Source organism: Ornithodoros turicata, chromosome 4 (genome assembly GCF_037126465.1).
Source record: "Ornithodoros turicata isolate Travis chromosome 4, ASM3712646v1, whole genome shotgun sequence".
Taxonomy (NCBI): domain Eukaryota; kingdom Metazoa; phylum Arthropoda; class Arachnida; order Ixodida; family Argasidae; genus Ornithodoros; species Ornithodoros turicata.
Window position 1 is genome coordinate 79,617,690 of NC_088204.1, and position 27,776 is coordinate 79,645,465.

At 46.1% G+C, this 27,776-nt stretch overlaps 1 protein-coding gene across 2 annotated transcripts; it reads left to right on the forward strand.

Moving 5' to 3' along the window:
* Positions 1 to 27,216, forward strand: LOC135392045 (uncharacterized). Of its 2 annotated transcripts, XM_064622671.1 has the most exons (17): positions 1 to 149; positions 2,722 to 2,794; positions 4,772 to 4,917; positions 7,082 to 7,141; positions 7,749 to 7,802; positions 8,352 to 8,393; positions 10,283 to 10,351; positions 10,413 to 10,463; positions 11,959 to 12,111; positions 13,554 to 13,745; positions 14,137 to 14,298; positions 20,402 to 20,640; positions 22,422 to 22,534; positions 22,596 to 22,707; positions 23,386 to 23,541; positions 24,194 to 24,325; positions 26,941 to 27,216. In XM_064622671.1, exons 1-17 carry the CDS (start codon positions 107 to 109, stop codon positions 27,121 to 27,123), a joined length of 1,980 nt encoding a protein of 659 aa, XP_064478741.1. In that variant the 5' UTR covers positions 1 to 106; the 3' UTR covers positions 27,124 to 27,216. The 2 variants fall into 2 exon arrangements, with proteins under 2 accessions (XP_064478741.1, XP_064478742.1); XM_064622672.1 differs by lacking the exons at positions 10,283 to 10,351; positions 10,413 to 10,463.
* The last annotated feature ends 560 nt before the right edge of the window (positions 27,217 to 27,776 follow it).

Here is a 27,776-nt window from a genome sequence, read left to right on the forward strand (position 1 = left end):
TAAGCGCGAGCAATAATTCTAGGACGAGGAAGAAGAAGAAGGGAAGAAGGATTCTAGCCCAATATTTGCATTCTGTGCTCGTGGTTCCAGGAAAGACTCGTAGAAGATGCTCCCATCGCAAATAATACCGCTTACAGAAGGGAAACCCGGTAAGTAAATACCTATACTCCGAGATGATATCCTAATAGAGCTACAGTTGCAAAAGTATACAGGGTGTGTGCAGAAAAACGACCCGCATTTTTACATGTAACTCGTTGTCTACTTAGCCGAGGAACTTCCGGTGGCGCACGACGGCGTATTTATGCGTGCGAAAGCTACAAAAAAATCCTGGAAGGCATACTCAGTGTAAAAAAATAAACAGAGCGCGAAAACATGTGCTTCCATGCATTAGAATAGGGTGGTCATGACAGTGCATGGTAGTGCATTTCGGTCTCAGGAGAGTTATGTGCAGGCACCGCTAGGGGTACTGCCGATGAGCATCCATGTGGGACATCGTTTCAATTTATGCACCGATAGCTCCCCTAGCGGTACTTGAACACAACTCTCCTACGTCCACCGTGTTGCCCTTTCACATACACCCTGTTGTTCACCATGTTGCCCTGTTCTGATGCACGGAAGCCGACGTTTTCGTTGTTCCGTTTATTTTTTAAGCTGAGTATGGCTTCCACAATTTTTCTGCAGATTTCGCACGCATAAATGCGCCATCGTGCGCCACCGGAAATTCGTTAGTTAGGTAGGCAACAAGCTATGTGCCTAAATGCGGGTCATGTTTTTCTGCACACACCCTGTATATCTCCGCCAGGGAAGGACACAAGTCCCCGCACATTTAGAATAGGGCATATGGGGTAGAGGACGCCCGAGACGATTCACATATTTTGTTAGCGACAATATTTCGCGTGTTTGTTAAAAAAAAAAAACACGAACATGTGCTCTAAGTACGCATAGTCTCCGACGGGTGTTTTCGCCGTTTTCGCAACATGATCAGTCTACAAGCAACAGTTTCAAGCGTGAGTGTGCACTACGTTGTGAATCGGAAGCGTTATGCGGTCGCATAAGCCAATCCCGGACATCTTTACATTTCTGAGCTGAGTTGGCCTGTAGGAGCTGTCTTGTCCCGATGTATACACGGACTTACGATGTCCTTGTTCGGCAGGTGTCCACTATACAAAGCGGGGGTGCATAAAGCTAACGATGTGCGGCCTTCATACAACGCACGTACATTGTCCAATAAAAGTTATTCGCTGACGTCACTGAGCAGCGTGAAGACAGGAGCGTTTGTCGGCTATATAGTGAAGTCACTCTGCTGGAGACAATCATAACGGGAGAAGCTAGAGATCTGGGAGATTGGGGAAATTGAGAGAAAGCGAAGGAAGCATTCCCTCTGTATAATGTGGGAAGTCGCAATGAGGTGTGTGATCGTCACTTCTGCAGCGCTAGCGCCCGTTTGACGCTTGATGACGCCCGATGCGATGTCGCTTGTAGGCGGCGGAGTGACGTCATGCAAATAAGTCCCATAAAAGAGATGGAGATTCCAGCTCCTTGCTCCGAGGACAACCTGCTGACAGTTATACGCTTGCTCAATCTGGGAACGGCACGAAATGTAGTCCGTCAGCACTAACGGTATTACTCCGCCAGATAAGTTATACTGCTGTGCCACCAGGTGCCGCCCTAGGACTTAGGGTGCAGACTTGTGCCCGTTACCCAAAAAAAGGAACTAAATACCGTTACCCGTTACTTCAGAAAAAAGTAACTAAATACGTTACTCGTTACCAACATACAAAAGTAACGAGTTCTCGTTACTCACAGGTAACGAGTTAGTTTTACGTTACCGCCGCATAGTTAAAGGAGCCAACAAACATGCAGTCATTTGCCTTCAACCCTTTATTAATGAGGAATTTCACTTCAGAAGAAGCTGATACTCGAAATTTGTCGTCCGTCCTTCGTGTTCCGTGTCTCTCGGCCCCTTACCATGACTCGATCTATATCAGCTTGCCTGGACCTTCTCCCTCCTTTCCGAAGTCGGGGTGATTGGAGATTATGAAAACACAAGAAAAAACACTTTTCGTGCCACCAATCACCAGCGGTTCCCAAAAACAGACGAGGGGCTGCGTCATAATTTAGGGCGCTCAGAAGCTTAGCAAAGACAAGAAAAGTCCAGAAGTCGAAACGCGTTTTTTTGTTGCCATAGCACAATTGGTGCCCATTCTTGTGAAGGAGTGATGGTCGGAGATTACGGAAACAAGAGAAAAGACAACAACACATCCAGCGAGGGAGTCACACGTTGTCGTGAGTCACGCAGGTCAAATCTGCACGCATTGCGCCACGCGGAGTGCCGAAATGTGCTCCCCCGCGCTGAAGAAAAGGAACGAGTAACGTCAGTAACGAGTTACCAAGTTTTGTAACTGATTCCGTTACTATTACATAAAAAAGTAACTGAATCGTTACTTCGTTACCAAAAAAAGTAACCGTTACCAAGTAACGAGTTACTTGTAACGAGTTAGGCACAACTCTGTTAGGGTGCCATAGCTTCGGTGTCGGCGCACTACTTGTCGCGGCGTAGAGTGATGCGGCTAGCCATTCCACCCAACAGGAGCCAGCGTAGGGCAGGGCATACAAGTGTGCCACGAACATTCGCTACATGTGCCACGTGTACTATAACGTGTATATGTAACGTGTATATTAACGGTGTGGAAGTTGTAACTGCGTTCAACCGTTTCACAGTTCGTGTCGTGAACGCAGTAGCAGGATGTTACCCCGACGACGAGATCGTCGTGGAGGCCTCGGAGACCAACTTGTAAGTCGGATATTCAACATTGGGGTATAGATATATAAAGACGAAGACACGGGAGGGTTTCGTTCATTATTGAACAATGTTTGCGCAAGGTTTCTACACTCTAAGAAAAAAAGGAGTAAAACGGGGAGTAATTGCGGCTTCTACTCCCCTAGTCTGCAATTACTCCCCATTTTAGTCCCCTAACCCAACATTTAGTCCCGACATTTACTCCCCAGGACTGCAAATTGTCACTAAACTTCGCGAATGGTCTCCTGAATGCAAAAGTCTACCTAAATATGTGCCCTTGGTCAATTTGAACGACAAAAGGCGTTATAACTCAGACAACGTAGCAATTTTCCAGCCACACAGAGTAAGCAACAGTTAGCGCATCTTTCTTCGCAAATTATGCCCTAGTATGGCGCAAGATTTTATATCACTCGATATATCACGGTTGACGGTTTGCTTCAAAGTAACTTCATGCATGCGCACCAATTATGTACCTGGAACTCTTACAACAGCGCGTGAAATGCGGTCTTCACTCGGTGACATTCATTTACTCCCGTGCATTTACTCCTGAAAGGGACTATTTTTTGTGGCAATGCAATTACTCCCCAAAAGGAGTAAAAGTACTCCTTTCTTAGAGTGTACAAGAGAGCCATGCTGAGGACTACCTATCAAGAATCGGGGGTTGGCTACCTCGAACAGCCTATCTTCACAACTATGAATCCTCTTATATTACAGACGTGTATACCGTTTGCGACAGCTCGCGGTTTGTCCTGTCTGAAATCTCCAGGTGCTTCTTCCTTATATACTAATGGACTCGTACGGCATACTGCCCACCCTCAAACACAACAATCGTACAGCCCCCTTCAGGGACGGCCAAGCCAATATACGGGCTGCTGTACTTTTTAATGGAGATTTCAGACAAGTGTGCCGCGAGCAAAACACTGAATCCGAGAGAAGCTCACCGTTGAGACCGGGGTCGTCAGAAGTGGCAAACACGTGCTCATCCTATATAGCACACCCGAAAGGCACAGCTACATAGCCATCGTACTTCCGGTGCAATGAGGCAGTAAGCAAGTTTTGGTATAGACCGGGAAGTGTTCACGATAACTTTTCCGGATATAGGATACGCATACTATATACGTATCAGGCGCAACAGGGACTGTGGTCACAATGTCTGTTCCTGCAAAATGTCAAAAAGAAAGCGCCCCCCTCGCCAGAGCTCTCGCGATTAACCGATCCTATAATTAGCACAAAGGTGAGAGGGGCGGGAGACTACAGACGGCAAATTATATAGCGTATTTACGCTAGTGTTTTCGTAACGCATCTTGCGAATAATCTCGGACGTCGTATTCTCTGCTCCGCCTTACTTCATGCACCTGGAGAGGCCGCCTTCCACAGGAATTTTCCACTCAGCCCTATTTCTACACTCTTAAAAATGAACTTCACCACATAGCACGCTCCTAGCCAACCATCATCCCGAATGACAACGTTCTCGCCCCTGATTTGTTGAAAATGGGAGGAGGAGCCTATTTTGTGCCCCATTAATGCACAGCACAAAATAGGCTCCTCCTCCCGTTTTGAACAAATCTAGGGCGAGAACGTTGTCATTTGGGGTGATGGTTGGCTAGGAGCGTGCTATGTGGTGAAGTTCATTTTTAAGAGTGTAGGCGACAACACACCCCTTGTACCATTTGCAAGAGCATATGCGATTTTTAAAGATGTTGGTTATTTGAAGGACTCGTGATTCTTCGTGAGGCTTTTATCCTTTCACACTTTTTAAGCCGCACCTTGTTCAGTGTATCGTTTAGTTCTTCAACTGGTTTCATCCCTTCTCACCACGGTGTTGGGTGCCTTTACCTTTAGTCACTCGTGCGCCATGAAGAATTCGATCATCATGATCATCATCACTAACTCGACTAAATTACCAAATCAAACTGCAATTATTCGCTGCTCCGTGCACCGCTCATTTCGATGTGGGGGTGTCTTCTGCAGAGTGGGATCGCCGCTACTTGCAGTTCGGCCCCGCTCTGGGCGGCTGTCCTGCGGTTCCTGCTGGGTGTATCTCGGGTCTGTGTTGGGCCTTGTGTGTGCCATCGGGGGCATCGCCATCACCACCTACATTTTGGCTTCCCCATCAGGTATGTCAACGGGACATGATCATAGGCTCACCGTTCAGGATGATCCCATCCAATTTGCAACAGGGTGTAGGCTTCCCTTACGGGTGCCACAGCCCAAATTTTAGAGAAGGGCCAATGAAAGAAGGACCGATTTATATCCAGGGTGTTACGCTATAAAAATATACTAGCGCCAGCATGCCATACCCAGCAATCATTCAATGCAGGTGGAACATTGGGTCGTCCACATGTAAAATATATACAGGGTGTTCATTTTACAGCGACGACGAGGACAATGTTAGCAAGGGCGCTTCAGAAAAAAAAAGAAAAAATATATATATATATATACTTGGTGAATGGGGTTCGGACGACCGCGAATATATGTAGCTGAAATGAAAATTGAAACACAGACTACGAAGGTACGGGAAGTAAGAAAAAAGGGATAATTTATTTACATTTAAGATACTTGGAATGCTAAAAGGGTTGTCGACGTTTCGACAGTGGCACTGTCTTCGTCAGGAATAAAGATGCGTAGCTGATTACACATGGTGTGTAATCAGCTACGCATCTTTATTCCTGACGAAGACAGTGCCACTGTCGAAACGTCGACAACCCTTTTAGCATTCCAAGTATCTTAAATGTAAATAAATTATCCCTTTTTTCTTACTTCCCGTACCTTCGTAGTCTGTGTTTCAATTTTCATTTCAGCTATATATATATATATGTATGAACACCCTTAGTGATTATGCTTCAGACGCCATGTAGATATTGGTCCTGCTGATGCACAAGCTTTGCAGCGGACACGAGAAATCGAACGGAAGCGCAGAGCTCGCGAAGACCCGGCTCGTCGTGTAGCCGAAGCCGCAAACAAGAGTGTGCGATGTCAGGACCCCAACGTGCGTGCCGCCGAAACAGAGGCAAGGCGGACTCAGCGAAAGAGCCACGAAGGGTTTCACTGGGCAATCCAGGGCACAGATGTCGTTTTTTTGCAGACGGCCAGGTGGACATCTACTACGTGATGATAATGAGATAATGAGAATTCGTTTTTTTTGTGATAATGAGATGAGATACTACAAGATGAGAATGGGAATGATAGTTCGTGCCTCTGCGTTACGAGACAGCCATGATCATGAGAGATGCCACAGACTATAAGGTGATACCTAAAATGCATTAATTAACTCTTTAATTAATTCTTAATTCTTAATTAAAAGCGAGATAGCAGAATGGGAGACAATCCTCGCAGAATCTCTGAAACGCGCACGTGCGTTGAGGAGCGGAAACCGAAACTGCGCCGATCGGGAGCACTGAGAGGACCCAGGTGAGCCTCCGTCAGCGAAAGTCATATGCGCTCCTCTTGCGCGCGGTTTTGGTTTCGGTTCGTTTGCGTAGCGAAATTTAGAGTCACTAAATAAGCTACGCTTCAGAGTATCGACACTCAGGCATAAGGGCGCCATGTTGTTTCCGTTTGACCTCCAGCGCCATCCATGGAGCGCTCTTCGAAGTGTTGCCATAATGTTGTCTTCTTCCACGCCCGAACTTCATCTTAATGTATTTCTGCTGCCAAAGTAGAGATGGCGCCAAAGGTCAACGGAAACAACATGGCGGCTCGAACTCTCCACTGTTGCATGAATGACGATACTCTGAAGCGTAGCTTATTTAGTGACTCTAGCGAAATTCTCCAACGGCTGCTTGCACGGCAAGTGCACGTTTGACATTTTTTGAAAGATAGAATGGCTCTCAACGAAGATTGTCTCCCATTCTGTTATCTCGCTTTGGCGAAATTTCATAATTAAAGAGATAATTAATGAATTTTGGGCGATATTGCGCATCTCGTAGTTAAATACTCTCTTCAAGAGGTATGTCTGCCAAGTCGTAGAACCCCAGCTGCAAAAACGACATTTATCCTGCTCTCATAGCAGTTTTATTTTATTTTATTTTTCAAATGAAGCTGATAAAAATTAACACCCTGTATAATGAAAATACGAGAGTAGAGAATTCCTTTTGAGATCTAATGGAGTAACTTACGGATTACTGCGGATACGTGAGTATACTTGATTGGGTAAATCGAGTGGGTGAATCGGCGTCGCCAACCCTAAAATGCACAAACTTAGCCTTTCTTTACTTGAGCGAACTTTGTGTGCTTTCCCTATGCGAAATTGTGAACACATACCTATATTTGTTTGTACAGTGAAGGATATCCACGGTTTCGTCTTAGGAGCGCATGGAGAAGCTACGACTACCACAGAATGTACGTGCGTTGTCGCTATTGCATGTCCCACATAGGGAACCAACACATAGGGGACATAGAAAACCACATAGGGAAACACATATACATAGGGAAACCATAGGGAACACACATAGGGAAACACAGGGAAACCACATTTGTAATACATTGTTTAAACGCCGTCGAATGCTTCCCAAGGTAGTATTATATATAGGGTACCCAAGCGGGAATTGGGGAGCAAAGTTCTGTTTGGCTTCCGAGCATTGGAAGTGAAGACCCCTTACTACTTTGGGGCCCCAAGGGGTTTGGGCACCCAATTCTAAAACACCCTATTGTGTCATTGCAGAGCACTAACGCTCTTCCCATCACGAATACGCGTACGTAACCACAAACTACGACACCTCGTTTTAGCTTTCCATTCTAGCTCAGTCCGCGATAATTTGAAAATGAAAAAATAAATAAATAAATAAATTAAATAAAATGCAAATAAAAATGGCTGAGATGCCTGATACGCCGTTTAATTTGTCTTACCAAGTATAGGTTAGTACAAAATTTAGATTGGAGATTTTCCTTCCAATACTTGAAACTGTCTTCGTGTTCCACTGAATGTGAATTCTGCATTAACCCGCAGGTCTACACAAGCTGCAATTGTCACATAAGACGGCGTCACTGACTGACCTGACAAGTAAGCCGTTTAATGTATGCATTCGTCGTTCATACTTGCATGATCATGCAAGTATGAACGACGAATGTGTGTGTGTGCGTGAGAGAGAAAGGAAATATGTATAATAAATTGATACGCTCTGTGCCACACTTCGAGAGTACACACCTGAAATGTTTCTGGTCCAGTATTAATCATCTTCGATTCGATTCTCGCTAATGATTCACGCGCCATTATATTACAGTGTCATGTTTTACGTTTCCTATACTTCTTGTGGAAAGCTCGGTGGAAGCACGTATGACTTATGCATCAGCGCCGTTACTGGCGTCAGAATTTACGCGATGGGACAACGCTGAGTGGTCTCTCTGACACCAGCAAGATAGTAAAATCTCGTATAAGGGTCGTGGACCACGAGGGTCATAGTATTGCAGGGCCAAGTCACGTGGTCGCGGTCAAATTAGTTCCGTCGGACGTTTCTTCTAATGACTTGGGGTGAGGCGTTAAAATGTCGGAAACTGAGCAGAATTTGCGTTTTTTTTTATATAAAACTGTTTATTTCATTGGTTCTTGCAGCACGTCGGTCGAGCCGACGACGCCCTCTTGTGCACGCCACTGGTAAGACAACTTTTGCTGTTACTATTGTCGTCTGCGAGTGTAGATGCCAGTGTCTGCGAGTGGAAAACAGTTGTTGGAACTCGAGCTCCCCGTTAGTCACAGAAATGGTTTACGTGTTTATGTAACGACCTCCTAGATTATAACGACCATGTCATAATGGGCAACCCCTATGAGGAGCCCGTCCGCACGATCCGCTAGGGGCGCTACTCATCGGCTCGCGACAGAGCCGTTTATAGGGAGAGTTTGGCCATTAGGAGGAGCCTAACTTGAGGCGCGTCATGCGACGTCACGGCTAAGCCACCTCCCTCGCCGTACTCTATTGTTGTCCCGTTGTCAGCAGGTCGCCGACGCCATATTGATGCTGCTCGTTGTTTACGATGCAAGGCGGGAAGACACGTGCGTACATTGTCCTTCGAAAGCCCTTCGTCCTTGAACTCCTTCAGTTTGGCAACAAAGCCCCCTTATCACAGGCGGCTGTGGGTCATAAGCCGGTTATTCCTGTAGATTGCATTCATTGCGACAACAAAGCTGACGGACAGCATCAATATGGCGCGCACCAGATGGCTAATAAGTGGATTCTGCTTGGATACAGGCTTTTTGGGCGGTGCAACGACGACTCTGACGTCAAAATAGGCTCCACCCACGAGGCGGCAAAAGATCAGAGTATGGCCAAACTCTCCCTATAAATGGCTCTGGCCCGCGAGATCTACATCGTGATTGGACGATGGAAATTTGAATTTTGAACGCGCGGAAGCGGACGTACGACTACCGTAGTAGACGACAGCAACCGCTTCTATCAAAACGCGTAGGATGATGATGATAATCAACTTTAGGATGAAACATCTTCCGTGGGATATCCACCGCTTGTACAAAAATACTAAGGTAAGCCAAAGTACAAAGTATTGTAGAAGTTGAGGAAGCAATAACCGGGCCGGTGAGTAGCACCGCGGCTATCTTCCCAATGCGGCGCTGGGAAGGGGTGCCTATGACATGGTCGTTATAATCTAGCAAGTCGTGGTTTGTGTATAACGGAGGCGTATGACGATCACAACATCGATCGACAGAAGTCGTAAACGAGTACAGTCGGACCTCGTTTTATGAACCCTCGATATACGAATTCCCTCAACTTACGAACGGCTCCACAGGGAACCAAACTTTTTCTGTGTATTTTGACCTCGTTTTACGAACCCTCGATATCCGAACTATGAACGGATTATTAGGGAACGGACCCAAAGTAGCCAAGCCATTCTGACCTCGATATACGAACGGAGTTATGAACGTACAGGACAGGCCAATGGACCGGAGGATAATGAAAGTTCCTCAGTACATGCTGCCAAGGTCAAACATACAATGTCCCAATGTCACTACGTTCCACAAACATGATTCACCATTTCCTGAAAGTATAATTCGAGCGTTTACAGCAGAACGGTTGTGAGTTTGGACCCGGTCTCCGAGATGGAAACATCTTGCTGTTCCAAGAGAAGGCGTTCAGTCCTGACAGTCGGTGACAAGCGTGATATTTGCCGTTGGAAACAGTCTCATCCGCGCGCGATACGGTACTTTGAGGACCGGGTGGATGAGTCAAGTGTCAGACTTCTGTCATCTCCTCTAAACAGGATAGACCCTGCAGAAAGTATGATGCAAAGCACAATTACGCAGTATTTTCAAAAATAAAACGCATTCAAATCAATTACCCGTTGTTCTGTGAGCTATTTGTGCACTGCACACCTCGGACCTCGATTTACGAATACCTCGATTTACGAACGATTTTCTGAGAAACGAAGGGTGTTCGTAAAGCGAGGTTTGACTGTATAGTCTAGTTACAATGTGTGCTACGCAACGCTTTGCCGGAAACTGCATGCAACCTGTTTGTGTGTGGAACTCGACAGCTTCCGGAATCACCGATGATAGTAATGACGATGGCGACACTTCCAAGGACGATGAAACTGCATTGTACGGTGAGTCAGGGAACTGCTGCCTTTGAACTTCCATAAGGTCTGTTCTGTTTCTGATCCCCAGCCTCCGAAGATGAAGATGACCCGTCTAGCTCCATGGAGATACGACGTTACGGTTAGTTCGCGTCCTCTTTGCTCACGTCAATTATGGCAGTACCAGGTCGGCCTATACGGTTTGAAGTTAACCATACTAGGCACATAGCTGAGGCCGATGAAACACAGGAGGACTAACACAACCTTAAAGGGGTTGTGACAGTTCTGGTTCGTTACGTCATGCACACATTCTACTGCATTCAAGAGTACTGAGGAAAAAAAAGAATTATTTTCCCAGGTGTCATAGCGGGTAAGATATAAACCGTTGAAGAACGTCCCATGTCGAACTCTGACGTCTCAGGAGCCTCTGCCATTTCTCTTGGTTCTCGTAAACACGTGACGTCTCCCACGGCCGCCTCACTGTCGGCGAAGTCTGCCATGTTGTCAGAGCCGAATAATTTGCAGTATTCGCGTTGAAGGTTTTCTACGCTATATATATATTACCCCTTTTCCTGAAAGGTTTATGACATGAGTTAACACCAATGTAAATAACCCTGCCCAGCATTTACAACTTGTGTCGAAGTTTATAACGCTTATAACGAAGCTTACAACGCCCCGTTGTATATGACCGACTAAGGAAGGCATGTTGATGGAAATCAAAAGTACCAGCAGTGTGGAAATGGACACTCACCAGGCCCCCACCAGGAACACACCATGACTGTCTCCTGTCAGATGCCCTATGTTAGCTAAGTTCACGTGAATACAGTCAACCCTCGATTTATGAACACCCTCGGTTCCCGGAAAAATCGTTCATAAATTGAGGGATTTATAAATCGAAAATTCCGTTAAGTCAGTACTATCGGCTGACGAAACAGTATTTGTGAGTTGGGATTGTGTTTATAATTCAATATATTGTGTAATGTTGCTTTCGACCAGGCCTTCTGTTATACACTTGGTCGTCCCTAATGCGTCCCCAGAAAACCCGTTTGTTGTTCGAATTTCGAAGGGTTAAAAACGAAGGGTGCAATACCTGGAAAAAGATTCGTCCGTTCCAGCATCATTCATAAGACCACAAAATAATCCATTTGAACATTTCTGTTGACCTTGGAACCATCTGTTCATAAATTGAGGGCAAAAACACTGGGCAACTCCTAGTTGGTTCCCAGAAATTCCATTCATTATTCGGATACCGAGGTTCATAAAACGAGGGAAAAATGAATGGAAAAAGTTTGGTTCCCCGTACTCGTGTTCATAAAACGAGGGAATTCATAAATCGAAGGTTCATAAATCGAGGGTTCACTGTATACCAATCGCTCAGGGAAACAAGGACTTGCACTCACCATCAAGCACGTCCTCAGCAACGTTCATAAAAGACTAACACAATCCAGGCGGAAGGCATGCTTCTCAAGTATAACGTAATGACAAATGGAACAGTGATCTTGTACATCTCGCAAACCGTTCCTTAATTGTCCCTGGGCTAATCGTTGTCACCAGCTGTCACGGTATCTATCATACATGTCAATGGTGTCTGTATATTTCGCATTAACCGATGTTATCTGCTATATCCCTTTTTGCAGCGGATGAGATGATGCATGGCGGAAGCGAACGCGACTCCGGTGACGAAATCGGAGGACCTCGGCCGATGCCCGTGCGTAGCGGGGGACTCGGAACGCGACGTCGCCTGGTTCTCTGGGGCAACGAGACGTACACCACAACCATCACCACGAAGCGTGAGAAATGCCTTGACAGCCTAAAGGCTGTATATTCTTAAATCGTCCTCGACTCAGTACTGCACTCGAGCTGCTTCTCTATAGACCAGATCAGAGAAAGTCCTTTGTGCTTTTCTCGAGTATACAGGGTGTCCCAGAAAACGTGTCGTTGAATTATAATAAAAAAAACTACACCACCTACACTCTTAGAAATGAACTTCATCACATTGCACGCTCCTAGCCAACCATCATCTCGAATGACATCGTCATCTGCCCTGATTTGTTGAAAACGGGAGGCGCACGCCTTTTTGTGACACTTATGCTGTTCATAATTGTCACAAAAAAGGCGTACGCCCCCCGTTTTCAACAAATCAAGGCAGATAATGATATCATTGGAGATGATGGTTGGCCAGGAGCGTGCTATGCGGTGAAGTTCATTTTTAAGAGTGCACCTAGAGTCATGCGGTCAATGACATTTGTTATTACTAGGTTTTTGCCACCTCCTCATGTGAATGTCGTGTAACGTAAGTTTAATTATGATAAATTTTTGCGAGCTTAAGTCGCAAATTTGCCTAATAAAGGTCACTTTTTTTACCCCACCAATGTGAAGAGCGTGTCTAATTTAGTCAAATTAATGATAATTGACAGGGATATTCAGGAGCTATCCCATCGGAAAAAATAGCCGAACATCATGCTCTACTTAGGACGCACAGAATAGCGCGCCGTGAATTTTTCAGCGCAATCTTTGTCAGTCCGACGAAAGGAGGTTGGAAACCCAGCCCTCCCCGATATCGCCGAAATAGATAAAACAGGCACGGCTTATCACGTCCGACTTTCGCTGGAATAATGCTTTCCCTCTCCCAATTTTAGGAACTGTTACTTTTTCTACTATCACTCTGTGGGCTGGCTTCGGAACCTACTTTCGTCGCACTGAGAGCGATTGCGCTCAAAAAGTCATCGCGCGCTATGGTCCGGTGCTCCGAAAAGCATGATATTCTGCTATTTTTTTCCGATGGGATAGCTCGTGAATATCACTGTGAATTATCATGAATTTGAGTGAATTCGGCACGCTCTTCATATTGGTGGGGTAAAAAAGTGACCCTTACTTGGCAAATTTCCGCGTTCAGTTCGCAAATATTTACATAATTAAACTTGGAGTACATGACATTCACATTAGGATGTCGCAAAAACCTAATAAGAACAAATGCCGTTGACCGCATGATTCTAGGTGGAGTAGTTTTTTTATTATAATTCAATGACACGTTTTCTGGGACACCCTGTATACTACAGGATAGCGTCAGTATTTCCTTAGCCAGTGGCTCCTCAACTTGTGGAGCGTTTAATTTCCTCCACTCACTGGTGTCGAGTCAAGGATCGTTTAAGAATACAGTCGTTAGTGTACCAGTGACGAAGCCGTGCCCATTGTAAAATTCTGACGCACGGACGGATAACTAACAAACCAGGACCGACGGAGAAGTTCCGACATCTGGGAGCTGTGGAGGTTCACGAAGTGCAACCATCGGAACACGTCGTAAACAACGGGACAATCAATACTACTGACGAATCTGTCGTGGCGAACGAGACGGCGGCGACGTTACCGGTATCAAGACCCTCTCCTATTCTTCTCATGGGACCTCAGGCACCACCCGTTGCCGGTAAGATATACGATATACTTATGCAGCTACGGACCTTTTTCACAACGGCCTACGCGCATGCGCTTGACCTTGAGGCGCCGGAGAAGGTTACCTCGGTCTTCACTAGATGGCGCAGTATGGGGACGACAGAAGTGGGGAGACCGCACGAACGGCGCGAGCTCGTCGGTCCCACTCCGGACCGGTTCTGGTCCTTTGTGCTACCCACGTGGTTTTGTTTTGGCGCGTGACTGCGTGGTTCGTTGGAGAACCGCTAGGATACGCTGGGATATGTGAAAAAGATCCATTGCACGTAACAAGGCACGAGGACTCCTGGACACAGCATTATATTGACTCACTTCTACTTACTGACCCCGTGTACTCTTCTCCCATGGCTCACGATTGACTCGCACAGGTTCTTTCTTGCGCCCCCTGGTTTGTGTGGTGAGCGCGAACTCGAATCTCCCTCCTCTGACGGAGTGCACCCACCTCATACTTTCGGACCACGTGCTCGACCTTCTGCGCCGAGTCGTACGTCCAGCAGCGCCCGCCAGGAACTCCGATGCCGTCGCCACACGTAGGTACTTCACTCTCGTGCATGGTTGTCCTTCCTGTATATTCTTTACCTGACACGTTAAATTGGTGAGGATAAGAGCATGTACTAGAATTGTGCAGACTAAAATGCGGAAACCATCAGGTGGACCCTGCTTGTTTTGTTATGTATTTTGTGTGGTTTTTCTTTTCTTTTTTTAAATGCCTCTTGGTCATCTTGAGGTTGGGTTTTCTACTTTCTTTTCTATTCACGAGTACTGGAGTAACCGGACCCGACTCCGTAAGGTCTCACATCTCCATATTTTTTATGTGTCAATCAATCAATCAAGCAGTCACTCACCATGACGGACAGGTCAGGTGGCACAAAGAGTAACATTCAGAGGTGGCGCCTCTGTCGACACTCCTACATGCAATGTGGAATGATTTAAATCACTGGTATTCGACAGGGTTTAAATCAGTATCCAAATAATCCCACTTGAACAGGAAACGGATTCGAAATTCAGAAAGCTCCAAGACGGGGCAAAGTCGCAAATATTTGTTGAGTAACTCCTGCAACGCTCAGAGAGTAATTGTTACAAAGGGTGCAGTCTGCACCTGAGAAGTACTCACACTGCATACTTTTCGACCAGACACTTAATGCACCTACTTGCTGCTTAGGCTTGCACATAATTTGAGTATCCTACTCCTATTCCTGTATCCATGGGCCCATTCAAAAGTCCATTGGACCTTTTTCGCAACGGCTTATGCGCATGACCTCGAGGCGCCGGAAAGGGTTATCTCCGTCTTCACTAGATGGCGCGATATGGGGACGACAGAAGTGGGGACAAGTGGGGAGACCGCACGAACGGCTCCTGCTCGTCGGTCCCACTCCGGACCGGTTTTGGTCCTTTGTGCTACATTTGTTTTGACGCGCTCCGACGTGGTTCGCTGGAGGGCCGCTAGGGTACTGTGCTCACGTGCAGACTGCCAAAGCACTGTAGTGCTTAAAAAGGCAGTGACCACGGGACCAGGTCACAATGTGCTGCTGCTGTTGTGCACGTAAGAATGGCCGGAACGAAGTGTGGTCTCTGAGATCACTTTCATTATACATGACGACTAAGGTCATTACATCACGCACGCATTGTACTGGGCATTGAGGAGGAAAATCATTTTTCTAGGTGTTACAGGGTAAGGTGGTCTATGTTAAAGAGAGTTGAACTATTTTGTTAATAGCAGTCAGAATCATCGCCTAAATTGCACCATAATTCATTAACTGAATCCCCAAACCTTTGAGAAATGATCCACAAGTTGCTGTGGTGCTAAACCAGATATTTATTTCGTACGAGCCAAATATGACAGGCTACATATTTTCATCAAGTTGAGGACATGAAAAAATGAATGACGGGTTTAAATGTTGTCTTTTGTTTGGGCCAACCGAAACAGTCACCCACGAGTAGTGAAACACAGGGCAATGACACGCAGCATCATACCGGTGAGGTCATATTTTGTTAGCTGAGGAGCAGAAATGAGCAGATTGGAAGTCAATGCTCGCGAAAGTTACAGATGGGACAAAAAAGGGTCCATCTTACCTCGACCACATCTGCAAAACAGCGTCTCACGTCTTTCTAAAAAGCCACGTGCAGAACGTCAACACGTTACTTCAAAGCCCAGACAACGACTGTGCTCACCCTGGTGTCGAAGACGAGAAAAAAAAATATTGCTAAGAAAATGCCAGGCAAAAAACCCAAACTGTCCTCAACTTTACCCCGTCTTCAAGTAGCCCCACTTTATCCTAGTTGGCATCAAGCTCTGACGTCATAATGGTTTAGCTTTCTGCTGTCACGTGATCGCGAGCGCTCAACGTCGTCCCTTTTCGGACACTGCGAACCGTGGGGAATACCCTGCGACACAGCTGCAAGATATTCCGTAGCAGACGACAGGAAAAAACGCTGACGGTGTCGTCTGCTAAGTGTCGTCTGCTAAATGCGCAGTACGCCTCGCCCGACATTCCGGCACCGTGCGAATGCTCAATATAACACGGAACGGAACTTCGGCTCCGTAAGCAGTGTTTTCGCTTTTACTTCCACTGGAATATTCCGTGAGGATGTCGCTTGTGTGAATGCGCGGAATGTAGCCGAAATATTTCTACCAATTCAATTCAGCAAACACTTTGTTGGCTACACGCAGGTAGAAAAAGAAAGGAAACCTGTAGAACCTTTTTAACTTCTCGAAGCAACCATCTTCCGCACTCGTAAATTAGGACGATGCACCTCTTTCAGTCCCATTTCAGTTTACTGCTGCCGTTTGAAAAGAGTTTACTACCTTTAGTAAAAGAGGCTGTGGCGCTTCCCGCCGTGGTCTCGCTTTATCGCCAGCCACATTGCATCGCTCCCAGAAGCTCGCCGTGCCCTTTTGACATTTTGCCTTTCGCTGACTCTTACAATAATATGGATAGATCGCTCACGAAGGTGACAAAATGCGACGATGCGTGAAGCTTACACGAAGTGACAAGAATGGACAACGGTTAATCCGTCACCGTGCACCAAGATTATGGCATCGGTTACAGGACCTCCGCGCCTGTCAGGTTTGACCTTTAACTTCCCTTTGTGTGGGACACACTTCAATTGACTGCTCCCTGTGTGAGTAGAGTGTTTGCGGACGAAAAAGGTCTTTAAATGAACGGTGTTTGATTTCTTCTTTAGCGAGATCTTTTCCAGATATTGGACAAAGTGGAGAGACGGCCGAAAAAAAAAAAAAGTTTTCGTCAACAACACTGCCTTTCAGATCTTTCTGTCAACAACACTGTCTTTCAAAACGCGGTAGATATACAGATAAATGAGACAAGAGCACCCTAATGTTCTTCTGTTTAAATTCTTCTTTCGACACTGGTCACGCGGGGTCACTGGGTCTCGGGATCATGCGAGAGGTAAAGAGGAGGAGGAGGAGGAGTGGGCGAGAGGGTGGTGTACCGTTATCCTTTCCTTAGGCGTAACTTCAGTTGCGAACAATTCGCTTAAAGGTACTGTAAAGCAGTAGATAAGCAGGATATGCTGGCGACGTGGCTTGAGACTTTCTTGCTTGTAAATGCCATATGCGGAACCATACGACTGACAACGCTCTCTAAATATTTTAAATTTATCATGAAAAATCCGGCGTAGTGCAGCGGCGCGACGCCTGGTGTCGAACAACCCCCAGTGCAGCAGGCAACACTGTCGAATAAGTATTATGTATGCAGCACTATTTTGTCGCGTTTTGTTCTTTTGGTAGCTATATTATTTCGTATCATATTTCCATAGGAGTGCAGAGACCCCTGTTTAGTGTGTTTTTTGCAAAATAAAATGAAAAAGAAATGCAGCTCTGTTCGGCTGTCGGGCCCACTGTTATACGCATGCAACGTGGTTGCCTTCGTACGCGGCTGAGAGTACGGATCCATTCCGAATACCTAATACAGTGTTGCCCGTAATCTTTAATTTTAATTTTCTAATTAACTACACCACCGATTGGAATGAAATTTGCGCCGTTTTTGTACTGATGGCTTGGACTATGGAATAGCCACGCTAAATGAAATTCGGCCTCTGCTGCTTTACAGTCCCTTTAAAGTGTATGAGTGGTCACCTGGTACGTGGAGCGATGTTTTACATCGGGCGGGAAACCTTTAGACACGAACCAACTACTTTGATGTCGAAAGCCAAAAGAAGAAAATCAGTTGTATAGGTACTGAGAGGTGGCAAGCACGCGCAATCTTGTTACGCACTTTTCGGTGTCTTTTTTTTTTTTTTTTTTTGGTGGCCGCGTCTCTAGAGATAAACCCTATCCTACGCTTGAGACAACGTCTCCTCTTTCAGACGCAGAAGATGTTTTTTTTTTTTCCTTTTTTGTTGGCTGGAAATGTTGCAGTCCCGACGCTGAGAAAAAAAACTCTTTATCCACCCTACCGTCTACATACCGCACGCTGTTATTTACTCCCCCTAATGCATGTGCGCAAGCGGTTGTGTGTGTCAACCACACCCCGCGCTTTTTCTCGTGCAACGGTGCATTGGAAATGTCACAGTCAGACGTGTTTGAGCAGAGATAACATCAGGTTGCCCAGTTTCTATTTATGGTGCACGGCAAAGGTTAACGACCGTCGCACCTCCACGTGGAGACTACGTTGTGACTACAGTGCACGGTGTGACGTGCTTTTGAGCTAGGTGTTGTACGTTTCGCGTTCGTTAGTTAGTCTAACGAACTTCTAAGCTCGCATTTATTGACGGTTTCTACGTTTCATGTCGTTGGCTGCTGCGTGAAAGACGAGGATAGTGACAGACTGTAGCTTTTTCGTTTCTTTCTTTCTTTCTTTTTTTTTTTTTTGCACAGGCGGAAGAAACGCTGAACATGAGCATTGTGGTGTGGTGAAACCGCTCTGCAAACAATTGTTTGCTCTCGCAAATACTTTGTTTGTACGTCAAGCCTGAAGAGTACTTTCTATCAGTAGGAGTCAGTAAGCTGGAGAGAATAGTTAGGAGCGTAGCAACAATCATTGGTACGAGTGACATTTAAGAGTGGATGCCGTGCGAGAGTACGAGAAGAATGCACTTTGCCGTCATGGTTATAAATAGTCAGACGGTAAAGTTAAGGCCGTTAGCGGAAAGGCCTTAACTTCAGCGGTAGCTCAACCATAATTTCGAATGCCATCGTTCAGTCCTATGATTTGTTGAAAACGGGTGGTGTACGCCTTTTTTTTGTGTGTGACAATTATGAACTGCATAATTGCCATAAAAAAGCGTACGCCTCTCGTTTCAACAAAACAGGGCAGAGAAGGATGTCATTCGAAATGATGGTTGGGCTATGATAAAGTCCGTTCCACAAACGGCCTTAACTTTACCGTCTGACTACACTCTTAAAAATGAACTTCACCGCATAGCACGCTCCTAGCCAACCATCATCTCGAATGATATCGTTACCTGCCCTGATTTGTTGAGAACGGGAGGCGTACGCCTTTTTTGTGACACTTATGCTGTTCATAATTGTCACAGAAAAGGCGTACACCTCCCGATTTCAACAAATCAGGGCGTACAACGATATCATTCGAAGTTATGAGCGTGCTATGCGGTGAAGTTCATTTCTAAGAGTGTAGGGTATTAGTTAGTGAACAACGCGTGTTGCCTTATGATATGTAAGTGTCGTCTTCATAACGTTATGACGCTTGTAACCGAGCGAACCGTGTCATAACGACACGACACCTAGCGGTTGTTAGGAATGCCCTTGAGCTCAGATGTAGGAGGTGCCACGCTTGTATACTGATGCACTCGTAAGGGGCATTGTGCTTCTAATGAAAAGAGCCATCCACTAAAAAACAATATTACTGTACACTCTCAGAAAGAAGGTGGAGCAGTTACATCTTTTAGGAGGTAATATTTTTCGCATATGTTGTGCCTAAAAGGTTGCAAAGTTCTACCTGCTACTTACGAATGATACACTCTTAAAAATGAACCTCACCACATAGCACGCTCCTAGCCAACCATCACCCCGAATGACAACGTTCTCGCCCTACACTCTTAAGAATGAACTTCACCGCATAGCACAGTCCTAGCCAACCATCATCTCGAATGATATCGTTATCTGCCCGGATTTGTTGAAAGCGGGAGGCGTACGCCTTTTTTGTGACAATTATGAACAGCATAAGTGTCACAAAAAAGGCGTACGCCTGCTGTTTTCAACAAATCAGGGCAGATAACGATATCATTTGAGATGATGGTTGGCTAGGAGCGTGCTATGCGGTGAAGTTCATTTCTAAGAGTGTAGATTTGTTGAAAACGGGAGGAGGAGCCTGTTTTGTGCCGTGCATAATGGACACAAAATAGGCTCCTCCTCCCGTTTTCAACAAATCAGGGGCGAGAACGTTGTCATTCGGGATGATGGTTGGCTAGGAGCGTGCTATGTGGTGAAGTTCATTTTTAAGAGTGTTGGGATTACCACTTCTGATTCGGTGAGCGAGGGGGGCGTACGCCTTTTTGTAGCAATTTGGATATATGATAATTGCTTTTACCAACCTCTTACGCCCTATATCAGACGCTATGTTGACCTAGGTGGTAACTATAGAAGTTAACCACCTTTTCACACCCTTTTTTCTTAGAGTGTACCGTGTACATATACCGTTACTAATCCAGCGTTCGGCAGCCGCCTTCGCAACATCCGTTCCCAGTCTCCGTCCCTGAAGATCCTCGCTGGCCTTCGTGCCCTGGAAGTGGAGAGCCTGTACCTTCGCCAGTGGGGCAATGGCTCTTCGTTGGCTGCGCACGTGAATCTCCTGTACGAGTGGCTGCGACGGGTTCGCCTCGACGGCCTCGCAATCTTGGGTGTCTCGGTCGGGAGACATACCGTACAGCTCTACGCTGAATTCTTCAGGGTATATGTGCCACAATGTTTCTCTTTGCAGGAGGGAGTTTGTCTCGTTGTCGTATAGGTCGCACGCCTTCCCGATGGATCACGTGATATATATTGCACGCGTGGCCGTATAGCTCGAGTTCACCATATTCACTCTGGCCATACTCTTACATTTCCCTCCGCACACGCAGACGAACAAACTGAGTCTGGCGTCATTTTTTATAGTAACGCGTATTGCAAGCCTATAGTGATCGACACGTATGCATAAGTCATATTCGTACGCCGCTTGAGAGGACTCCGTAAATTGTCAGAATATCTGCTTGCTCCGATTTAGCAGCGAGTTCAAAAAATGGGCAAGGTGATGCGGACGTCCACAAGGTCCAGCGAGCTGGAAACCCAACTGCCCGTAAGCCCCAGGCAGTCAGGCACCTTTAAGGCTGTCCAGAAGCCCCACCTGACTGGGTCGTAGTTAAGTACTAGCCCCACCTGCCCCACCAAGGACCCACCTACAAGTGAGTCATCACAAGGAGCTTTAACAAGCTTCTTCAAGCCTTTAACAAGCTTCAACAAGCTTTAATTGCTGAGAATAGTCTTCCAAATATCCATGAGCTGCGAGAGTAGGCAACCTCCATCGACCCTAATAACTGATCAGAAACGTTGCTCGAATGAATGTTTTGAAACACTGAGCTTAAAACTGCTCGCAACCCTCAGTTGTGTGCCAAACTACCGACTGCTCCAAGCGGCTTCAACGCTAACGAACCTTCCAACTGCCTATAAAGTTGCGATGCCATTATACTTTACCTTGAGCAAGTATTACACTCTTAGCAGTGAACCTCTGTACGGGAAATGGGAAAGCAAGAATGTGTGGCGTATAGTCATACAGGGTGTCCCAGAAAACGTGTCATTGAATTATAATAAAAAAAACTACGCCACCTAGAATCATGCGGTCAACGGCATTTGTTCTTATTAGGTTTTTGCAACCTTGTAAAGTTAATGTCATGTACCCCAAGTTTAATTATGCAAATATTTGCGAAGTGAACTCAGAAATTTGCCAAGGGAAGGTCACTTTTTTACCCCACCAATATGAAGAGCGTACCGAATTCACTCAAATTCATGATAATTGACAGTGATATTCACGAGCTATCCCATCGGAAAAAATAGCCGAATATCATGCTTTTCGGGGCACCGGACCACAACGCGCGATGTCTTTCTGAGCGCAATCGCTCGCAGTCCGACGAAAGGAGGTTCCGAAGCCAGCCCACAGAGTGATAGTAGAAGAAGTAACAGCTCCTAAAATTGGGAGAGGGAAAGCATTATCCCAGCGAAAGTCGGACGTGATAAGCCATGCCTGCGTTATCTCTTTCTGCGATGCCGGGGTGGGCTGGGTTTCCAACCTCCTTTCGTCGGACTGACACAGATTGCGCTGAAAAATTCATCGTGCGCTATTCTGTGCGACCTCCGTAGAGCATGATGTTCGGCTATTTTTTCCGATGGGACAGCTCCTGAATATCCCAGTCAATTATCGTTAATTTGAGTAAATTAGACACGCTCTTCACATTGGTGGGGTAAAAGTGACCTTTACTTGGCAAATTTCCGACTTAAGCTCGCAAAAATGTACATAATTAAACTTACGTTACACGACATTCACACGAGGAGGTGGCAAAAACCCAGTAAGAACAAATACCGTTGACCGCATGACTCTAGGTGGTGTAGTTTTTTTATTATAATTCAATGACACGTTTTCTGGGACACCCTGTATATGAGTATACGCCACACATGTTTGCTTTCCCATTTCCCGCACAGAAGCTGCGCGCCCTCTTTCGAGAAGACTTCCTTATAGCGTTTGGATTTCTGCATCGTGAAGACCATGCTCACGACTTCTTTCGTACGGAGGACGCCCTGAAGACCTTCCTCGGGTAAGGCCACGGATCCACTACGTTCGCGTGAACCATATAACCCGTGTTAAACGTAACTCAGGTTATGCGACTTGGTGGTCATAGAGTCACACGACGCCAGGCCCCGTCCTTGCCGGTCTTTCATCGTCAATCCGCTGGGGCCGTACCGCGGCGCCGTAGCTGACGTCACCGTGGTAAGAACACGGCCAATAGCACCTAGATAGGGAAAGCCTGCTTACGCGTCGACGTGACGTATAACAACTCAGCCAATCAGGATCGTGTTTGCAACGGCGGTAGCCAATCAGGAACGTGCTTTCCACCGTCGTATGCGAGTATATAGGGATTGAACGTCCCCGCGTGCTAAATGAGAAATCTTTAAGATAAAGCTCGAAACGGTCCCATATATCTTTCTCGAGACTGATTTTCTGGATCCACACTCTTAAAAATTATCGCATAGCACGCTCCTAGCCGACCATATAATCTCGAATGATATCGTTGTCTGTCCTGATTTGTTGAAAAACGGGAGGCGTACGCCTTTTTCTGACAATTATGAACCGCGTAAGTGTCACACACACAAAAAAGGCGAACGCCACCCGTTCTCAACAAATCAGGGCAGATAACGATATCATTCGAGATTATGGTTGGCGTGCTATGCGGTGAAGTTCAGTTTTAAGAGTTCAGGTCTACAGGTTCCAAGTTAGCTACACAATCACTTGCGAGTTCTAGAATTCGCCGAACGGCTGCGTGCAGTAGCAGACGAATTCTGACTGGAGAGGAGGCAATAAGCAGGCCTTCTCTATCTATAGGTGGCGCTGACACGATGTACCATAGAAAACCCTCATCATTTTTCTGAGCATGCTCTCTGTTCACAGCGTTCTAGTCTTCAGAAGCTCCGTCGATTGGGTCCCCTATCGCCGAACACTGGCTGCGTGTCACTCAGTCTGGGCGTCTATCGATTTCTACTATACGAACCCCCGAGGCGTCTGGGACAGGTGTGCCACAACTACTTTCCAGAGCCCTTCTCTATGGTCAGTTTACAAATTCGGCAGACACATGCCTACGGTAGGCGCGTAGAAATGAGCTTCACCGCATAGCGTGATCCTAGCCAACCATCATCTCGAATGTTATCGTTATCTGCCCCGATTTGTTGAAAACGGAAGGCGGAGCTTAATTCTGTGCCGTGCATAATGGCACAAAATAGGCTCCGCCTCCCGTTTTCAACAAATCAGGGGCGAGAACGTTGTCATTCGGGATGGTTGGCTTGGAGCCTGCTATGTGGTGAAGTTCATTTTCAAGAGTGTACACTCTTAAAAATAAACTTCACAGCATTTCATTTTTAAGAGACGTAAAGTTCATTTTAGAAAGTTCATTTTTAAGAGTGTATACCCTCTTAGAAATTAACTTCACCGCATAGCATGCTCCTAGCCAACCGTCATCTCGAATGATATCGTTATCTGCATTGATTTGTTGAAAACGGGAGGCATACGCCCTTTTTGTGACAATTATGAACAGCATAAGTGTCACAAAAGGCGTACGCCTCCCGTTTTCAACAAATCAGGGCTTATAACGATATCATTCGAAATGATGGTTGGCCAGGGGCATGCTATGCGGTGAAGTTCATTTCTAAGAGTGTACGTACACGGAGTAACGTTCGTTTTTTTTTCTCTCTCTCTCTCGTAGCATTGCCGCGAATGGACTGAGATCCGATATGACAAAGAGGCTGTGGCCAACACCGCTGTGGTTCACAAGCGACCTCCAACTGTCGCTGAAATCTTGGACTCCTTCGATAACGAGACAACACTCGCCAACAAAGTAGGCTCCCTTTCTCTCTCTTTCAATCTCTCTCTCTCTCTCTCTCTCTCGGTCTCTTTTTTACCGCTGTCCAATGGGGGGATGTACAGTGCAGAAATCGAGACATTCAATGTTCAACCGCGCCACCTAGGGGGGACACGAAGCATTGAACGTCACTATAAGCACTGCAGAACCATTGGGTTCGTCACTAGAACGTTCAAGTCAAAAGCAGGATGCATGCAAGCTGGCGTAATCTTATAGCAGGACCTTGAGTCTCAGGGCACGACTTCGTCCGTGCAGTCTCGTCGTTGCCTCGTTGCCCCTGTTACTATAACGTTACGAATCTCTTGCTGTACACTCGCTTTGCTTTATCGCTTTACATGAACCGTTCACCAAAAAAAAGAAAAAGGAAAAAAGGCTGCGCTCGCACGATACCGTATAACGCGTAAAAACAACATGGAAATATAAATAAAATTGTATCGTCAGTATGGCTCTCGCCGTTGACAGTTTCCCTCGCACGACTGTGCATTTTATAGTCAGATAACATTTATTTGCGGTAGTTTATTTTGCAACGGGGATTTCGATCACGTTATCTCGACGTACACCCACGCAGATGACGTGAAACGTGGCAACGATGGCTTGGCTCCTGGCACGGCAGGGGAATTTCCCAATCACCACCGATAGCCTATAGGACGTGGACGACCGTCTCGTCCGCTTCTGCCGGGCACACTCTTAGAAATGAGCTTCACCGCATAGCACACTCCTAGCCAACCATAATCTCGAATGATGTCGTTATCTTCCCCGATTTCCTGAAAACGGGAGGCGTATACGCCCTTTTTGTGACAATTATAAACAGCGTAAGTGTCGCGAAATATAGGCTCCGCCCCACGTTTTCAACAAATCAGGGACGAGAACGTTGAAAACAGGGGGCGTACGCCTTTTTTGTGACACTTACGCTGTTTATAATTGTCACAAAAAAGGCGTACGCCTCCCGTTTTCAACAAATCCGGGCAGATAACGATATCATTCGAGATTGTGGTTGGCTAAGAGTGTGCTATGCGGTGAAGTTCATTTCTATGAGTGTGGGCCGATGAGGCGCGGATTTCATGCGCTCACTATAACGATACAATACATTCCCTTTTTCCTGTCCATCTCCCAAACGGGATCTTGCGACCAAGTCTTGCACGTACAGAGTGTACAGAAATGCGACGGTTGGGAATGAAGAACCCCTTATTTCTTGTCTTCAGCTATAATTCTACACTCTTAAAAATGAACTTCACCGCATAGCACGCTCCTAGCCAACCATAATCTCGAATGATATCGTTATCTGCCCTGATTTGTTGAAAACAGGGGGCGTACGCCTTTTTTTGTGACACTTATGCTGTTTATAATTGTCACAAAAAAGGCGTACGCCTCCCGTTTTCAACAAATCCGGGCAGATAACGATATCATTCGAGATTATGGTTGGCTCGGAGTGTGCTATGCGGTGAAGTTCATTTCTAAGAGTGTGGGCCGATGAGGCACGGATTTCATGCGCTCGCTACACTGTTAAAACAGAACTTCACCACATAGCACGCTCCTAACCAACCATCATACCAAATGATATCATTATGTGTCATGATTTGTTCAAAACAGGGGGGAGGCGCCTATCTGGGACAAGATAATCTGTCCCAGATAGGCGCCTCCTCTCATTTTCAACAAGTCAATCCACAGAATGATATCATTCGGAATGATGGTTGGCTAGGAGCGTGCTATGTGGTGAAGTTCTGTTTTAACAGTGTATAACGATACAATACATTCCCTTTTTCCTGTCCATCTCCCAAACGGGATCTTGCGACCAAGTCTTGCACGTACAGAGTGTACAGAAATGCGACAGCTGGGAATGAAGAACCCCTTATTTCTTGTCTTCAGCTAAAATTCTACACTCTTAAAAATGAACTTCACCGCATAGCACGCTCCTAGCCAACCATTATCTCGAATGATATCGTTATCTGCCCTGATTTGTTGAAAACAGGGGGCGTACGCCTTTTCTGTGACAATTATGAACAGCATAAGTGTCACAGAAATGGCGTACGCCCCCCGTTTTCAACAAATCAGGGCAGATAACGATATCATTCGAGATAATGGTTGGCTAGGAGCGTGCTATGCGGTGAAGTTCATTTCTAAGAGTGTGGGCCGATGAGGCACGGATTTCATGCGCTCGCTACAACGATACAGTACACTCTTAAAAATGAACTTCACCGCATAGCACGCTCCTAGCCAGCCATTATCTCGAATGATATCCCCTGCCCTGATATCTGCCCTGATTTGTTGAAAACGGGGGGCGTACGCCATTTCTGTGACACTTATGCTGTTCATAATTGTCACAGAAAAGGCGTACGCCCCCTGTTTTCAACAAATCAGGGCAGATAACGATATCATTCGAGATAATGGTTGGCTAGGAGCGTGCTATGCGGTGAAGTTCATTTTTAAGAGTGTACATTCCGTTTTTCCTCTCCATCTCCCAAACGGGCTCTTGCGACCAAGTCTTGCACGTACAGAGTGTACAGAAATGCGACAGTTGGGAATGAAGAACCCCTTATTTCTTGTCTTCAGCTATAATTCTACAGCCTGTTACGGTTTCATTTCTCGTGCAGGTAGCGGCGCTATTACGTGAATCAACGGGAGTCTGCCTCGCCCTTTACCACGTTGAGTTGGACGACGAACGTGGCTTCTGCGAGTCTCAGACCCCCTACTCGAGGCTGCGGGCCGTCACGTCCGCCATGAGACTTCGCTCCTCTAGAACTCGTGCTCCGCCTCGCAACAAAAGAAAACCGTAGACGATAATTTATCTATTGTTATCGCTTAATTGAAGTTATGAAGTTATTTGAGAGTGATACTGAATGAGCATAAACTATACTGCTATACATAGAGACCTGGGCTGTTTTATACTGGAGGACAACTGGAAACGCTGGACGGCTAATGTTTAATATTAATAATATAATAATGATAACAATAATATAATATATACTCTTAAAAATGAACTTCACAACATAGCACGCTCCTAGCCAACCATATAATCCCGAATGACAACGTTCTCTACCTAGATTTGTTAAACTGGAGGCGGAGCCTATTTTGTGCCGTGCATAATGCGACGACATAGGCTCCGCCTTCCGTTTTCAACGAATCAGCGGTGAGAACGTTGTCATTCGGGATGATGGTTGGCTAGGAGCGTGCTATATGTTCATCCTGGCTATAGTCGTGACGCAGCCCACATCCGTGAGGCCAACAACGGCAAGCCGGTTTACCACCACCACCACCACCATCATTTCTAAGAGTTTTAATATTTTTTACTTTAATACTTTTTTATCAATACTTTATATAACTGCAGCGAGAATAACCAACTATCCACAACTGAGGGCTCCTTGGAAGGCGAAAAGTGAGCCAGTACGAGACGAGCAGAACTACGTTTCGGAGAACTGTTTTGTCGGTG

Excerpts from the sequence above, each read along its gene's own strand:
- LOC135392045 (XM_064622671.1), top strand. The coding sequence starts at position 107 with ATGCTCCCATCGCAAATAATACCGCTTACAGAAGGGAAACCCG. Across the intron at positions 2,795-4,771 it reads GAGGCCTCGGAGACCAACTT|AGTGGGATCGCCGCTACTTG; the intron begins GTAAGTCGGATA and ends TGTCTTCTGCAG. Across the intron at positions 10,352-10,412 it reads CGATGAAACTGCATTGTACG|CCTCCGAAGATGAAGATGAC; the intron begins GTGAGTCAGGGA and ends TCTGATCCCCAG.